The 13,012-nt window shown below is 51.4% G+C and overlaps 1 protein-coding gene across 10 annotated transcripts in view; it reads left to right on the top strand.

Annotated features, from left to right (window-relative positions):
- LOC110483043 (TBC1 domain family member 17-like) overlaps positions 1-13,012 on the top strand; it is a 31,275-nt gene that overhangs the window by 2,973 nt on the left and 15,290 nt on the right. For 9 of the 10 annotated variants that reach the window (XR_014951002.1, XM_085565812.1, XM_085565811.1 and 6 more), the window contains exons 2-8: positions 967-1,048; positions 2,414-2,476; positions 3,572-3,635; positions 5,782-5,962; positions 8,254-8,323; positions 10,556-10,657; positions 12,236-12,339. Coding sequence is in view for 9 of the 10 variants with exons in the window: in XM_085565812.1 (XP_085421938.1) it covers positions 967-1,048; positions 2,414-2,476; positions 3,572-3,635; positions 5,782-5,962; positions 8,254-8,323; positions 10,556-10,657; positions 12,236-12,339 (666 nt within the window). In the remaining variant the exon portion in view is untranslated. The remainder of the gene's footprint in view (positions 1-966; positions 1,049-2,413; positions 2,477-3,571; positions 3,636-5,781; positions 5,963-8,253; positions 8,324-10,555; positions 10,658-12,235; positions 12,340-13,012) is intronic. The other variant, XM_085565813.1, reaches the window with a different exon arrangement.

The following is a 13,012-nucleotide window of genomic DNA, read 5'->3' as shown; positions in this document are numbered from 1 at the left end:
AGTGACCCCATGGTGACCCCAATGACCCCATGGTGACCCCAGTGACCCCATGGTGACCCCAATGACCCCAGTGACCCCAATGACCCCAATGACCCCATGGTGACCCCAGTGACCCCATGGTGACCCCATGGTGACCCCAGTGACCCCAATGACCCCTTGCTGACCCCATGGTGACCCCAATGACCCCAGTGACCCCAATGACCCCAGTGACCCCATGGTGACCCCAATGACCCCTTGCTGACCCCATGGTGACCCCAGTGACCCCAGTGACCCCAGTGACCCCATGGTGACCCCAATGACCCCAGTGACCCCAATGACCCCATGGTGACCCCAGTGACCCCATGGTGACCCCAATGACCCCAGTGACCCCAATGACCCCATGGTGACCCCAGTGACCCCATGGTGACCCCAGTGACCCCATGGTGACCCCATGGTGACCCCAGTGACCCCATGGTGACCCCATGGTGACCCCAATGACCCCATGGTGACCCCAGTGACCCCATGGTGACCCCAATGACCCCAGCTGACCCCATGGTGACCCCATGGTGACCCCAATGACCCCATGGTGACCCCAGTGACCCCATGGTGACCCCATGGTGACCCCAATGACCCCAGTGACCCCATGGTGACCCCAGTGACCCCAATGACCCCATGGTGACCCCAATGACCCCAATGACCCCATGGTGACCCCAATGACCCCAGTGACCCCATGGTGACCCCTGGCTGACCCCAATGACCCCCAGCTGACCCCAATGACCCCATGGTGACCCCAATGACCCCAGTGACCCCATGGTGACCCCTGGCTGACCCCAATGACCCCCAGCTGACCCCAATGACCCCAATGACCCCATGGTGACCCCAATGACCCCATGGTGACCCCAGTGACCCCCGGCTGACCCCATGGTGACCCCAGTGACCCCTGTTTGACCCCTGTTTGACCCCGGCTGTTCCCGCCCCTCCCCCCAGGTGCTGCTGGCCCTGCCCGCGGCTGTTCCGGGGCCCCTCCCCCCGCGGCTGCACGGGGAGCTGCGCCTGCGCGCGCCCGTGGGTGCGGCTTGGACTGGGTATACTGGGTTATACTGGGTTATACTGGGTTATACTGGTTAGACTGGTTAGACTGGGTTATACTGGTTAGACTGGTTATACTGGGAGGGACTGGTTAGACTGGTTAGACTGGGAGGGACTGGTTAGACTGGTTAGACTGGGTTATACTGGGAGGGACTGGTTAGACTGGTTAGACTGGTTACACTGGGAGGGACTGGTTAGACTGGTTATACTGGGAGGGACTGGTTAGACTGGTTATACTGGTTTATACTGGGTTATACTGGGGGGGACTGGTTAGACTGGTTAGACTGGTTACACTGGTTTATACTGGGTTATACTGGGAGGGACTGGTTGGACTGGTTAGACTGGTTATACTGGGAGGGACTGGGAGGGACGGGTTGGACTGGTTAGACTGGTTGGACTGGTTATACTGGGTTATACTGGGAGGGACTGGTTAGACTGGTTAAACTGGGAGGGACTGGTTGGACTGGTTAGACTGGTGGGGACGGGTTAGACTGGTTAGACTGGTTAGACTGGTGTGGACTGGTTAGACTGGGAGGGACTGGTTAGACTGGTTAGACTGGGAGGGACTGGTTAGACTGGTTAGACTGGTTGGACTGGTGTGTACTGCTGTGTACTGGTGTGTACTGGTTATACTGGTTATACTGGTTATACTGGTTATACTGGTGTGTACTGGTGTGGACTGGTTTGGACTGGTTTGTACCGGTTTATACTGGTTTATACTGGGAGGGACTGGGGGGAACTGGGAGGGAACTGGGAGTGAACTGGGGGGGACTGGTTTGTACTGGTTTATACTGGGATGGACTGGGAGGGGATTGGGTTGTACTGGTTTGTACTGGTTTATACTGGTTTGTACTGGTTTATACTGGGAGGGACTGGGAGGGGATTGGGTTGTACTGGTTTGTACTGGTTTATACTGGTGTGTACTGGTTTATACTGGGAGGGACTGGGAGGGACTGGTGTGTACTGGGTTATACTGGTCTGTACTGGTCCATACTGGTCCATACTGGTTCGTACTGGTCCATACTGGTCCATACTGGTTTGTACTGGTTTATACTGGTTTGTACTGGTTTATACTAGTTTTTGCTGGTTCATACTAGTCCATTTTGGTCTATACTGGTCCGTACTGGTCCATACTGGTCCGTACTGGTTTATACTGGTCCATACTGGTCTGTACTAGTTTATACTGATTTATACTGGTCTGTACTGGTTTATACTGGTTTATACTGGTCCATACTGGTCCATACTGGTCTGTACTGGTCCATACTGGTCCGTACTGGTCCATACTGGTCCATACTGATCTGTACTGGTCCATACTGGTCCATACTGGTCTGTACTGGTTCCGCAGCCCCAGGACCTGGTGCTGGAATGGGAACCCCTGGAGGGGAACTGGGAACCCCCCGAGGAGACGGTGAGACCCCAAAACATCCCAAAATAACCCCAAAAAAACCCCAAAATAACCCCAAAATAACCCCAAAACATCCCAAAATAACCCCAAAAAACCCAAAAAAAACCCCAAAATAACCCCAAAACATCCCAAAATAACCCCAAAATGACCCAAAATAACCCAAAAAAACCCAAAAAACCCCCAAAAATAACCCCAAAATAACCCAAAAAATACCCCCAAAAAAGCCCAAAATAACCCCAAAAAAACCCCAAAATAACCCCAAAAAATCCCCCCAAAATTCCCCCAAATTTTTCCAATTTACCCCAAAATTTACCCCAAAATTCCCACAAATTTCCCCTAAATCCCCCCAAAATCCCCCAACTTTCCCAAATTTCCCCAATTTTCCCTGAAATTCCCCAAAAATCCCCCAAATTTGCCTTAAATTTCCCAAAATTCCCCCAAATTTCCCCAATTCTCCCTGAAATTCCCCAAAATTCCCCCAAATTTCCCCTAAATCCCCCCAAAATCCCCCAAATTTCCCCAAATTTCCCCAATTCTCCCTGAAATTCCCCAAAAATCCCCACAAATCTCCTCCAATTCTCCCGAAATTTTCTGAAATTTCCCCAAATTTACCCCAAAACTCCCCGAATTTCCCCCAAAATTCCTCCAGATTTCCCAAAATTCTCCCAAAATTCCCCAAAATTCCCCAATTTCCCCTGAAATTCCCCCAAAATCCTCCAAATTTTCCCCCAATTTGCCCAAAATTCCCCAAAATCCCCAAAATTCCCCAATTTTCCCTGAAATTCCCCAAAAATCCCCCCAAATCTCCCCCAATTTTCTGAAATTTCCCCAAAATTCCCCCAAAATCCCCATATCTTCCCAAAATTCCCCCAAAATTTTCCAATTTACCCCAAAATTTACCCCATAACTCCCCCAAATTTCCCCAGAATCCCGCAAAAATCCCCCAACTTTCCCAAAATTCCCCAATTTTCCCTGAAATTCCCCAAAAATCCCCCTAAATCTCTCCCAATTCTCCCCAGATTTTCCCAATTTCCCCCAAAATCCCCAAAATTCCCCAAAATTCCCCAAATTTCCCCCAAAATTCCCGAATTTTCCCAGGAGCCGCCCGACCCCGGCTTCGAGCCCGACTGGGCCGTGCTGAGCCCCCCCCGGCCCCGCCCCGGTACCCAGCGGGATTCGGGGGAAATTTGGGAAATTTTGGGAAATTTCGGGAAAATTGGGAATTTTGGGAAATTAGGGGCAATTTTGGGGAAAATTTGGGAAGTTTTGGGGATTTTGTGGGAATTTCGGGGGAATTTTGGGGAAGATTTGGGAAGTTTTGGGGGAATTTGGGGGGATTTTGGGGAAATTTCAGGGGAAATTGGGGGAATTTTGGGGCAATTTTGGGGAAAACTTGGGGGATTTGGGGAGAATTTTGGGGATTTTAGGGGAAAATTGGGGAAAATTGGAGGATTTCAGGGAAATTTGGGAAGTTTTGGGAAATTTGGGGGAAATTTGGGAACATTTGGGGGAATTTTGGGGAAAATTTGGGAAGTTTTGGGAAATTTTGGGGAAAATTGGGGAAATTTTGGGGGAATTTTGGGACATTTGGGGAATTTTGGGGGAAATTTGGGAAGTTTTGGGTATTTTGGGGGGATTTTGGGAATTTTGGGAACATTGGGGGGAATCTGGGGGGATTTTGGGGAACTTTGGGACATTTGGGGAATTTTGGGGAAAATTTGGGAAAAATTTGGGAAGTTTTGGGGATTTTGGGGGAATTTTAGGAACATTGGGGGGAATTTGGGGGGATTTTGGGGGAATTTTGGGAAATTTGGGGAATTCAGGGAAAAATTGGGGGGATTTTATGGAGGTTTGGGAAAAATTTGAAGAAATTTTGGGGAATTTTGGGAAATTATGGGGGAATTTCAGAGGAATTTTGGGGGAAAATTTTGGGACTTTGGAGGAGAATTGGGAGATTTTGGAGGGAAATTTTGAGGAGAAAAAATGGGAAAAATTTTGCCGATTTTTGGGCGATTTTGGAGCTGATTTTTGGGTGAATTTTGCTGATTTTTGGCTGATTTCAGATCCAATTTTTGGGTAAATTTTACTGATTTTTGGGCAATTTCAGAGTTGATTTTTGGGGTAATTTTGCTGATTTTTCGCTGAATTTTGCTGATTTTTGGCTGATTTCAGTGGGATTTTTTTAGCGATTTCTGTGGGATTTTTAGGCGATTTTGGAGCTGATTTTTGGGTGAAATTTCTCGATTTTTGGTGGGTTTTTTGGTGATTTTTGGGCGATTTTGGAGCCGATTTTTGGGTGAAATTTCCCGATTTTTGGTGGTTTTTTTGGTGATTTTTGGGCAATTTCGGAGCCTATTTTTGGTAAATTTTACCAATTTTTGGTAGGTTTTTTGCCGACTTTTGGACGATTTTGGAGCTGATTTTTTGGTGAATTTGCTGATTTTTGGGCGATTTCAGAGCGGATTTTTGGGTGAAATTTCCCCATTTTTGGGTGAATTTTGGTGATTTTTGGCTGATTTCGGAGCCGATTTTTGGGTGAAATTTGCCCATTTTTGGTGGTTTTTTTGGTGATTTTTGGGCAATTTTGGAGCTGATTTTTGGGTGAAATTTGCCCATTTTTGGTGGTTTTTTGGTGATTTTGGGGCGATCTCGGAGCCGATTTTTGGTGTTTTTTTGGTGATTTTTGGGCGATTTCGGCGCCGATTTTTGGGCGATTTCGGCGCTGATTTTTGGGTGGAATTTGCCCATTTTTGGTTCGTTTCCAGGCTGGGCCGGGGGGTTCTCGCTGCCCCTGCGGGAGCTGCGGGGGGATTTTTGGGTGAAATTTCCCGATTTTTGGTGGTTTTTTTGGTGATTTTTGGGCGATTTCGGAGCCGATTTTTGAGTTAAATTTCTTGATTTTTGGTGGTTTTTTCGGTGATTTTTTGGGCGATTTCGGCGCCGATTTTTGGGTGAAATTTGCCCATTTTTGGTGGTTTTTTTGGTGATTTTTGGGCGATTTCGGCGCCGATTTTTGGGTGGAATTTGCCTATTTTTGGTTCATTTCCAGGCTGGGCCGGGGGGTTCTCGCTGCCCCTGCGGGAGCTGCGGGGGCGGTTTTGGGTTAAATTTCTCAATTTTTGGTGGTTTTTTTGGTGATTTTTGGGCAATTTCGGCGCCGATTTTTGGGCGATTTTGGCGCCGATTTTTGGGTTAAATTTCTCCATTTTTGGTTCGTTTCCAGGCTGGGCCCGGGGGTTCTCGCTGCCCCTGCGGGAGCTGCGGGGGGATTTTTGGGTGAAATTTCTCCATTTTTGGTTCGTTTCCAGGCTGGGCCCGGGGGTTCTCGCTGCCCCTGCGGGAGCTGCGGGGGCTCCGCCGGGGCCCCCCCGGGCCGGGCCCCCCAATTTTGGAGCTGCTGCCCCGGGGGGGGCCCCGCCCCCCCCCCCTGCGCCTCCCCCGGGGGGGGCTCCGAAAACTCCGGAGACTTTTGGGGTCACGACTGCGCCCGTGAGTCACCCCCGAAAAACACCCCAAAAACCTGCCAAAAACCCCAAAAACCCCAAAAATCCACCCAAAAACCCCCCAAAAACCCTCCCAAAAACACCCCAAAAATCCTCCCAAAAACACCCCAAAAACCCTCCCCAAAAACCCCAAAAATCCACCCAAAAATACCCCAAAAATCCACCTAAAAACACCCCAAAAATCCACCCAAAAATACCCCCAAAACCCTCCCCAAAAACCCCAAAAATCCACCTAAAAACACCCCAAAAATCCACCCCAAAAACACCCCAAAAACCCTCCCCATAAACCCCAAAAATCCACCCAAAACCACCCAAAAATCCACCCCAAAAATCCCCTGAAAAATACCCCAAAAATCCACCCAAAAACCCTCCCCAAAAACCCCAAAATACCCTAAAAATCCTCCCCAAAAACCCCAAAATACCCCAAAAATCCTCCCCAAAACCCCAAAAATCCACCCAAAAACACCCCAAGAACACTCCCCAAAATCCCCAAAATCCACCCGAAAACACCCCAAAAACCCTTCCCAAAAAACCTCCCCAAAAACCCCAAAAATCCACCCAAAAAATACCCCAAAAATCCTCCCAAAAACCCTCCCCAAAAATCCCCAAAATCCACCGAAAAATACCCCAAAAACCCCAAAGTACCCCAAAAATCCTCCCCAAAAACCCCCAAAATCCACCCAAAAACACCCCAAAAACCCTCCCCAAAAACCCCAAAAATCCACCCAAAAACACCCCAAAAATCCACCCCAAAAACCCCAAAAATCCACCCAAAAATACCCCAAAAATCCTCCCAAAAACCCCAAAAATCCACCCAAAAACACCCCAAAAATCCACCCGAAAAACACCTTAAAAACCCTCCCCAAAAACCCCAAAAATCCTCCCAAAAATACCCCAAAAACCCTCCCCAAAACCCCAAAAATCCCCTGAAAAATACCCCAAAAATCCTCCCAAAAACCCTCCCCAAAAACCTGCCAAAACCCCCAAAAATACCCCAAAAATCCACCCAAAAATACCCCAAAAATCCACCCAAAAATACCCCAAAAACCCTCCCAAAAACACCCCAAAAATCCTCCCAAAAACACCCCAAAAACCCTCCCCAAAAACCCCAAAAATCCACCCAAAAACACCCCAAAAACCCTCCCCAAAAACCCCCAAAATACCCCAAAAATCCTCCCAAAAACACTCCAAAAACCCTCCCCAAAAACCCCAAAAATCCACCCAAAAAACCCCAAAAATCCACCTAAAAACACCCCAAAAATCCACCTGAAAATACCCCAAAAACCCTCCCCAAAAACCCCAAAAATCCTCCCAAAAATACCCCAAAAACCCTCACCAAAAACCCCAAAAATCCACCCAAAAACACCCCAAAAATCCACCCAAAAACACCCAAAAATCCTCCCAAAAACACCAAAAATACCCCAAAAATCCACCCAAAAACCCCCCAAAAACCCTCCCCAAAAACCCCAAAAATCCACCCAAAAACACCCCAAAAACCTGCCGAAAACCCCAAAAATACCCCAAAAATCCTCCCAAAAACACCCCAAAAACCCTCCCCATAAACCCCAAAAATCCACCCGAAAATCCCCTAAAAACCCTCCCCAAAAACCCCAAAAATACCCTAAAAACCCTCCCAAAAACCCCCCAAAAACCCTCCCCAAAAACCCCAAAAATCCACTCAAAAATACCCCAAAAATCCCCTGAAAAATACCCCAAAAATCCTCCCAAAAACCCCAAAATCCACCCGAAATTACCCTAAAAAGTCTCCCCAAAAACCCCCAAAAATACCCCAAAACCCCAGAGACCCCCGGGACCCCTCCCCAATTTCAGGGACCCCTCCCCAATTCCGGGGACCTCTCCCCAATTTAGGGACCCCTCCCCAATTTAGGGACCCCTCCCCAATTTGGGGACCCCTCCCCAATTTCGGGACCCCTCCCCAATTTGGGGACCCCTCCCCAATTCCGGGACCCCTCCCCAATTTTGGGGACCCCTCCCCAATTTCAGGGACCCCTCCCCAATTTTGGGGACCCCTCCCCAATTTCAGGGACCCCTCCCCAATTTTGGGACCCCTCCCCAATTTTGGGGACCCCTCCCCAATTTTGGGACCCCTCCCCAATTTCAGGGACCCCTCCCCAATTTTGGGACCCCTCCCCAATTTTGGGGACCCCTCCCCAATTTTGGGACCCCTCCCCAATTTGGGGACCCCTCCCCAATTTTGGGACACCTCCCCAATTTGGGGACCCCTCCCCAATTTCAGGGACCCCTCCCCAATTTCAGGGACCCCCGGGACCCCCGGCTGCTGCTCCTGGAGCCCCCCGCGCCCCCCCTGGAGCCCGGCCTGGTCACCGTGAGCACCCCAAAATTTGAGGGGGGGTCCCCAAAAATGGGGAGGGGGTCCCCAAAAATGGGGAGGGGGTCCCAAAGTTGGGGGGGGCCCAAAATTGGGGAGGGGGTCCTAAAAATGGGGGGGTTCTAAAAATGGGGGGGGGGGACACTGAAATGGGGGGGTCCCCAAAATTTGAGGGGGGGTCCCCAAAATAATGGGGGGGTCTAAAGTATGGGAGGGTCACAAAATGGGGGGGGTCCCCAAAAATTTGGGGGGGGGGTCCTAAAATGGGGGGGGTCCTAAAATGGGAGGGGGTCCCCAAAATGGGCGGGTCCTGGGATGGGTTTGGGAATATTTTGGGAAAATTTTGGGATAATTTTGGGATGATTTTGGGATAATTTCGGGGTTATTTTGGGATAATTTTGGGATTAATTTGGGGTTTTTTGGGAGCATTTTGGGGTTATTTTGGGAATATTTTGGGGTTATTTGGGGGTAATTTTGGGATAACTTTTGGGTAATTTCGGGAATATTTTAGGAATATTCGGGGAACATTTTGGGATAATTTGTGAAAAATTTGAGATTAGTTTGGGGTAATTTTGGGAAAATTTCAGGGTTATTTTGGGATGATTTTGCAGTTATTTTGGGAATATTTTGGGATAATTTTGGGAATAATTTTGGATAATTTCGGGGTTATTTTGGGATAATTTTGGGATTAATTTGGGGTTTTTTGGGAATAATTTTGGGGTTATTTTGGGATATTTTTGGGGTTATTTCGGGAATATTTTGGGATTATTTTGGGATGATTTCGGGCTGTTTTGGGGATTATTAGGGGTTATTTTGGGATTATTTCGGGGCTATTTTCGGGCAGTTTCGGGGCTATTTTCGGGTCTGTTTTTGGGCTGATTTCGGGCCGTTTCGGGTCTGTTTTTGGGCTGATTTCGGGCAGTTTCGGGGCTATTTTCGGGTCTGTTTTTGGGGTGATTTCGGGCAGTTTCGGGTCTGTTTTTGGGGTAATTTCGGGCAGTTTCGGGTCTGTTTTTGGGCTGATTTCGGGCAGTTTCGGGGCTATTTTCGGGTCCGTTTTTGGGGTAATTTCGGGCAGTTTCGGGTCCATTTTTGGGGTGATTTCGGGCTGTTTCGGGTCCATTTTCGGGTCCGTTTTTGGGCTGATTTCGGGCAGTTTCGGGTCCGTTTTTGGGGTGATTTCGGGCAGTTTCGGGTCCGTTTTTGGGGTGATTTCGGGCCGTTTCGGGGCTATTTTCGGGTCTGTTTTTGGGCTGATTTCGGGCCGTTTCGGGGCTATTTTCGGGTCCGTTTTTGGGGTGATTTCGGGCAGTTTTGGGGTTATTTTTGGGGTGATTTGGGGCCGTTTCGGGGTCCTGAGCCCCTCCCCAGCGCCCCCTGCGCGGTCCCGGCGCCGCCGCCCCGGGGGGGCGGGGCCCAAAGGGGCGGGGCCGGAGCTGCCACTCAAGGAGAGCAGCGAGGTGATTGGACAGGGGAAAAGGGGGCGGGGCCTAAAGGGGCGGGGCCGGAGCTGCCACTCAAGGAGAGCAGCGAGGTGATTGGCCGGGGGTTAAAGGGGCGGGGCCTAAAGGGGCGGGGCCGGAGCTGCCACTCAAGGAGAGCAGCGAGGTGATTGGTCGGGGAAAAGGGGGCGGGGCCGAAAGGGGCGGGGCCGGAGCTGCCACTCAAGGAGAGCAGTGAGGTGATTGGACAGGGGAAAAGGGGGCGGGGCCTAAAGGGGCGGGGCCGGAGCTGCCACTCAAGGAGAGCAGCGAGGTGATTGGTCGGGGATTAAAGGGGCGGGGCTAAAAGGGGCGGGGCCGGAGCCGCCCAGCAAGGAGTTCAGCAAGGTGATTGGGCGGTGCTAAAAGGGGGCGGGGCCTAAAGGGGGGATTTGGAGGGAGTTCTGGGGGGATTTTGGTGTTTTCGGGAGGGATTTTGGGGGGATTTGGGGGAATTTTGGGGTTTCGGGAGGGATTTTGGGGGGATTTGGGGGAATTTTGGTGTTTTCGGGAGGGATTTTGGGGGGATTTGGGGGAATTTGGGGGTTTCGGGTGGGATTTTGGGGGGATTTGGGGGAATTTGCGGGTTTCGGGTGGGATTTTGGGGGGATTTGGGGGAATTTTGGGGTTTCGGGAGGGATTTTGGGGGGATTTAAGAGATTTTCGGGTGAATTTCAGATATTTTGGGGGATTTTAGGGGCGGTTTTTTCAATGGGGGCGTGGCCTAATAAGCCCCGCCCCTTTCCAGGTGCCGCTGGGGCCCCGCCCCGCCCGAGGGCCGCCATTGGCTGCCGCCGATTGGGGGCGTGGCCTGGACCCGGAAGTGCTGCGGGAGCGAATCTTCAGGGGGGTGAGGGGCGGGGCCAGAGTGGGCGGGGCCGGAGTGGGCGGGGCCAGAGTGGGCGGGGCCAGAGTGGGCGGGGCCAGGGATGGGCGCCCCAAATTGACCCCAAATTGACCCCAAAGGTCCCCAAAAAATCCCAAAATCCTCCCCAAAACCCCACAAAAATCCCAAATCCCCCCAAATGTCCCCAAAAATCCCAAATCCCCCCAAAAAATCCCCCAAAAATCCCAAATCCGCCCCAAAATGTCCCTAAAAATTCCAAATTCCCCCCAAAATGTCCCCAAAATCCCATATTCCCCCCAAATGTCCCCAAAAATGTCCCAAAAATCCCAAATCCGCCCCAAAAACATCCCCAAACCCCTCGAAGATCTCCCCAAATCCCCCAAATCTCCCCATATCCCCCCAAAATCTCCTCAAACCTCCCCAAAATCTCCCCAAATCCACCAAGATCCCCCCAAAATCCCCCCACAGACCCCAAACCTTCCCCAAATCTCCCCAAATTCATGAAAATCTCTCCATATTCCCCCCAAATCTCCCCCAAATCTCCCCCAAATCTCCCCCAAATCACCCCAAAATCTCCCCAAATTCCACCCAAATCCCCCCAAAATCCCCTAAAATCTCCCCATGCCCCCCCAAAATTTCCCCAAATCCCCCCAAAATCCACCAAATCCCCCCAAATATTTCAAAATCTCCCCAAATCCCCCCAAATCTCCTCAAATCTCCCCCAAACCCCCCAAATATTCCAAATCCCCCCCAAATTCCCCCCGAAATCCCCCAAATGCCCCCTAAATCCCCCTAAATCCCCCCAAATCCCCCCAAATTTCCCCAAAATCCCCCCAAATATACCAAAATCCCCCAAATCTCCCCAAAATCCCCCAAATCCCCCCAAATCCCCCCAAATCTCCCCAAATCCCCCCAAATCCCCCCAAATCCCCCCAAATCTCCCCAAATCCCCCAAATCCCCCCAAATCCCCCCAAAATCCCCCCAAACCTCCCCCAAATCCCCCCAAATCCCCCCAAATCCCCCAAATCCCCCCAAATCCCCCCAAATCCCCCCAAATCTCCCCAAATCCCCCCAAATCCCCCCAAATCCCCCCAAATCTCCCCAAATCCCCCAAATCCCCCCAAATCCCCCCAAAATCCCCCCAAACCTCCCCCAAATCCCCCCAAATCCCCCCAAATCCCCCAAATCCCCCCAAATCCCCCCAAACCTCCCCCAAATCCCCCCAAAATCCCCCCAAACCTCCCCCAAATCCCCCCAAATCCCCCCAAATCTCCCCAAATCCCCCCAAATCCCCCCAAATCTCCCCCCAAATCCCCCAAATCCCCCCAAATCCCCCCAAATCTCCCCAAATCCCCCCAAATCCCCCAAATCCCCCCAAATCCCCCAAATCCCCCCAAATCTCCCCAAATCCCCCCAAATCCCCCAAATCCCCCCAAATCCCCCCAAATCTCCCCAAATCCCCCCAAATCCCCCAAATCCCCCCAAATCCCCCAAATCCCCCCAAATCTCCCCAAATCCCCCCAAATTCCCCCAAATTCCCCAAATCCCCCAAATCCCCCCAAATTCCCCGAATCCCGCAGGGCGTGCTCCCCGCGCTCCGGGCCCGGGCCTGGCCCTTCCTGCTGGGGCTGCGGAATTTGGGGGAGCCCGGGGGGACCCCCGAGAGCCCCGGGGGCACCCGCAGGTCAGAGGGGTCAGAATGGGGAGCAGGGGGTCAAAATGGGGGTGCGGGGGTCAAAATGGGGGTGTGGGGGTCAGAATGGGGGTGCGGGGTCAGAATTGGGGTGTGGGGGTCAAAATGGGGGTGCGGGGGGTCAAAATGGGGGTTCGGGGGTCAGAATGGGGGTGTGGGGGTCAAAATGGGGGTGCGGGGGTCAGAATTGGGGTTCGGGGGTCAAAATGGGGGTTCGGGGGTCAAAATGGGGGTGTGGGGGTCAGAATGGGGGTGCGGGGGTCAGAATTGGGGTTCGGGGGTCGGAATTGGGGTTCGGGGGTCGGAATTGGGGTTCGGGGGTCGGAATTGGGGTTGGGGGGTCAGAATTGGGGTGTGGGGGTCAGAATCGGGGTGTGGGGTGGGTTTGGCTTTTTTTGGGGTGCTCAGGATGTTTTTGACTGTTTTTGGGCCGTGTTTGGGTGTTTTCCCCCATTTTTGGGGTGCTCAGGATGTTTTTTGGGGTGGTTTTCGCCATTTTTCGGGTGCTCAGGATGTTTTTGACTGTTTTTGGGCCGTTTTTGGGGTGTTTTTGGCTGTTTTTGGGGTGCTCAGGATGTTTTTGGGGTGCTCAGGATGTTTTTTGGGGTGCTCAGGATGTTTTTGACTGGTTTAGGGCCGTTTTTCGGGTGCTCAGGATGTTTTT

Source organism: Lonchura striata, chromosome 37 (assembly GCF_050655825.1).
Source record: "Lonchura striata isolate lonStrDom1 chromosome 37, ASM5065582v1, whole genome shotgun sequence".
Classification (NCBI taxonomy): domain Eukaryota; kingdom Metazoa; phylum Chordata; class Aves; order Passeriformes; family Estrildidae; genus Lonchura; species Lonchura striata.
This window is presented reverse-complemented; position numbering and strand designations above follow the sequence as displayed.